Below are 2,334 nucleotides of genomic sequence, written 5' to 3' on the forward strand. Positions count from 1 at the left end.
ACGTTACAATCGACCTTATAGGTCTTCAATCACGTGGACTTCCATAATCATAGGTTCAGTGCCTTTATAAACGGATCAGTGCTCATGTGCTTCACTTGCATCGTCTAGATAGGTTGGTAAACACTCCATATGCACTTCATTAGTGCCAGGGTCGTGGATGACTTGTCACTCCAGATGGTACATGGCGGTGAACTTGTGCGTTGGATTTGGGAAGAGCTAATTGACGATCCTCTCCACGAGCAGAGATATAAAAGGGAGTGCCTCCCTTACTCACAAATCTGTTGCGTATCGTTCTGATGGCCTTCGATCCAGTTATCCCTTCAGAATCCATGGACAGTGACAGCATGAAGTTTGAAGAGGGTACTTTGTCTTTCAACTTCATCTTCTGCTTCCTTCCTTCCTTCAGGTAAACGTTTGAATACAGAGTGTGATATGTCTTTCTGTTTGTTTGCTTGCAGAATTTGAGAAGTTCTTGGAATGTGGTAACATACTGGTTGGTGAAGAAAAAGTGGAAGACACAATTGGTAGGATTTGTGATACCCGTGTAGTTGCAAGCGAGTAATATTACGAATTTCGTCCAAAGTGCAGGTGGAGAATTGTTGGTTGAAGTGAAGCAGGAAGTAGAGGATCCTGATTTTCAGGTGACTGAGTTGCCAGACGAAGCAAGCTTGGTCGCAGTGAAGGAAGAAGTCGACGAGAATTTGGTTGCAGTCAAGGAAGAATTCGACGGTTTCCAATTCTGCATCAGTGATTGTGAGGACTCTAACAGAAATAGGCTAAGCGACGTCATGCAAGAAACTCATGATAGTGGTGAGTTATTCTGGTTCTCGTGATCGTCTCAGTTTGTTTGCATTTCTTTGCTTGGAAGCACAGTCGTGATTTCATTGAATTTAATGCAGCGCCCTTCTTTGATCCTGTTGCAACGGCTAAACGTATGGAACTGTGGTTGGGAAAGTGTCCAATCAACGAAGGAGCTCGCTTTAGTGGCAATCAAACTATCGAAGGTCTCTATTTTTCCTAGTTGCGTTGCAAATCTTGCAGCCCTTCGCGTTTTACACAGCTTGCCCAACCTACTTTACGTTTTAATTTACATGTTTGCCACTGCTTCCCCTACTACTTCCGTCCACTGCACACTCTGTCAATGGGATTGGAGGTCGCCAAACTGTAGTTTCTTTGTCTACACATGTGAGGAAATAGCAAGAAGGACAAGAAAACATTAAAGAGATCGTTCCAGAGTGCTATTAAGTTTGCGTATGAAGAAGGTTTTGGGTGTCCTTTTAATTTTATTTTTAGCTCGTCCGCTTAAAGTCTCTGTTCTTCACGTTTCCCTAGCAATTCTTTTATTCTTTAAATATTTTATATGGCTAGTCATAGTTTACGTTCCACCTGCCAGGTACTTTTTTAAAAATCATCGCTTATCTGCCTACTGTACCAAGCACAATGGTTGTTGTCATGTATTGACAATATTGTAATCCGTTCAGGATACCCCTCATCTTTACCAAACTTTAGTATACAATGCTGGTTTACAGCCTAAAGGAGTCACGATTTTCTGTAGTTCTCATATGATGTACTGCTATTTCCAAGTACTATGAAATAAAGCAAATATGTGTGACACTTAATATCCATTTCTTTAAGTTCGCTTGTGCAATGGTTGCATTATTGAATTGTCTTTCGAGTACTTTTTATGCTGTGTAATTATTTCTCTTCTTATGTTGCTTAATTGTTTTTTTCCATCTTAAAAATAAATCAACTACTTCAAATGTTTTTTAATTATTGCATCATACAATTTGAAAGAAATTATCTTCATAGTAGAGTTTGATAACAACTACTTACGGTATTTTTTTTGGCGTGTTTCCAGCATCGAAAAGGTCATCTATGAAAGTAGACACGCACGATGATATTACTTCAAGCCCCACCAATCAGAGAAAGGCTATCCAATACATCTCCTCTACATAGTAGGCAATCTAGTGCTGGTCCCATTGTGCCTTTAGGTGAGAACTTTGTTGCGAAAGGAAACTCACTTCCCACACTATGTATAGACATTCTATCTAAGTTCATACGACATCGTTTTGCCTTTGAGTGCAAGCTATTAGCTAAGTATGGCACATTCAGAGCACGAAACCCAAATTACCTTGTATGCATTCGTGCTGATTTAACTGATTGCTGCAACTGTGACACCATAACTCTCGTTGTTCCTCATGCATTTATAGAACAATATAGAGATTACCTAGAGCTAGATTGTTTCTACCACATTGAGGGAGCGATCGTGCTACTGGGGAGGGTGGGACAGCTAGCTACTCTCTACACATCAATGCCACCACTACAATGATCGTG

The 2,334-nt window shown here is 40.5% G+C and overlaps 1 protein-coding gene across 1 annotated transcript; it reads left to right on the forward strand.

The window, feature by feature from the left end:
• The first annotated feature begins 276 nt into the window (after window positions 1–276).
• Window positions 277–1,954, forward strand: LOC147903606 (uncharacterized). The gene is made up of 5 exons (XM_087399256.1): window positions 277–360; window positions 459–524; window positions 658–810; window positions 900–1,262; window positions 1,859–1,954. Exons 1-4 carry the CDS (start codon window positions 297–299, stop codon window positions 1,019–1,021), a joined length of 405 nt encoding a protein of 134 aa, XP_087255382.1. The 5' UTR covers window positions 277–296; the 3' UTR covers window positions 1,022–1,262; window positions 1,859–1,954.
• Window positions 1,955–2,334: the final 380 nt, after the last annotated feature.

The sequence above is a fragment of the Dipteris shenzhenensis genome, chromosome 3 (assembly GCF_047967505.1).
Source record: "Dipteris shenzhenensis isolate YYH24624 ecotype China chromosome 3, Dip_SZ_1.0, whole genome shotgun sequence".
Taxonomy (NCBI): Eukaryota; Viridiplantae; Streptophyta; class Polypodiopsida; order Gleicheniales; family Dipteridaceae; genus Dipteris; species Dipteris shenzhenensis.

What these genes read in the sequence shown, in the direction of transcription:
- LOC147903606 (XM_087399256.1), top strand. Translation starts at nt 297, where the DNA reads ATGGCCTTCGATCCAGTTATCCCTTCAGAATCCATGGACAGTGACAGC. An exon ending in CAGCATGAAGTTTGAAGAGG is followed by an intron (nt 361 to 458) that starts GTACTTTGTCTT and finishes GTTTGCTTGCAG; the next exon opens with AATTTGAGAAGTTCTTGGAA. An exon ending in GCAAGAAACTCATGATAGTG is followed by an intron (nt 811 to 899) that starts GTGAGTTATTCT and finishes AATTTAATGCAG; the next exon opens with CGCCCTTCTTTGATCCTGTT.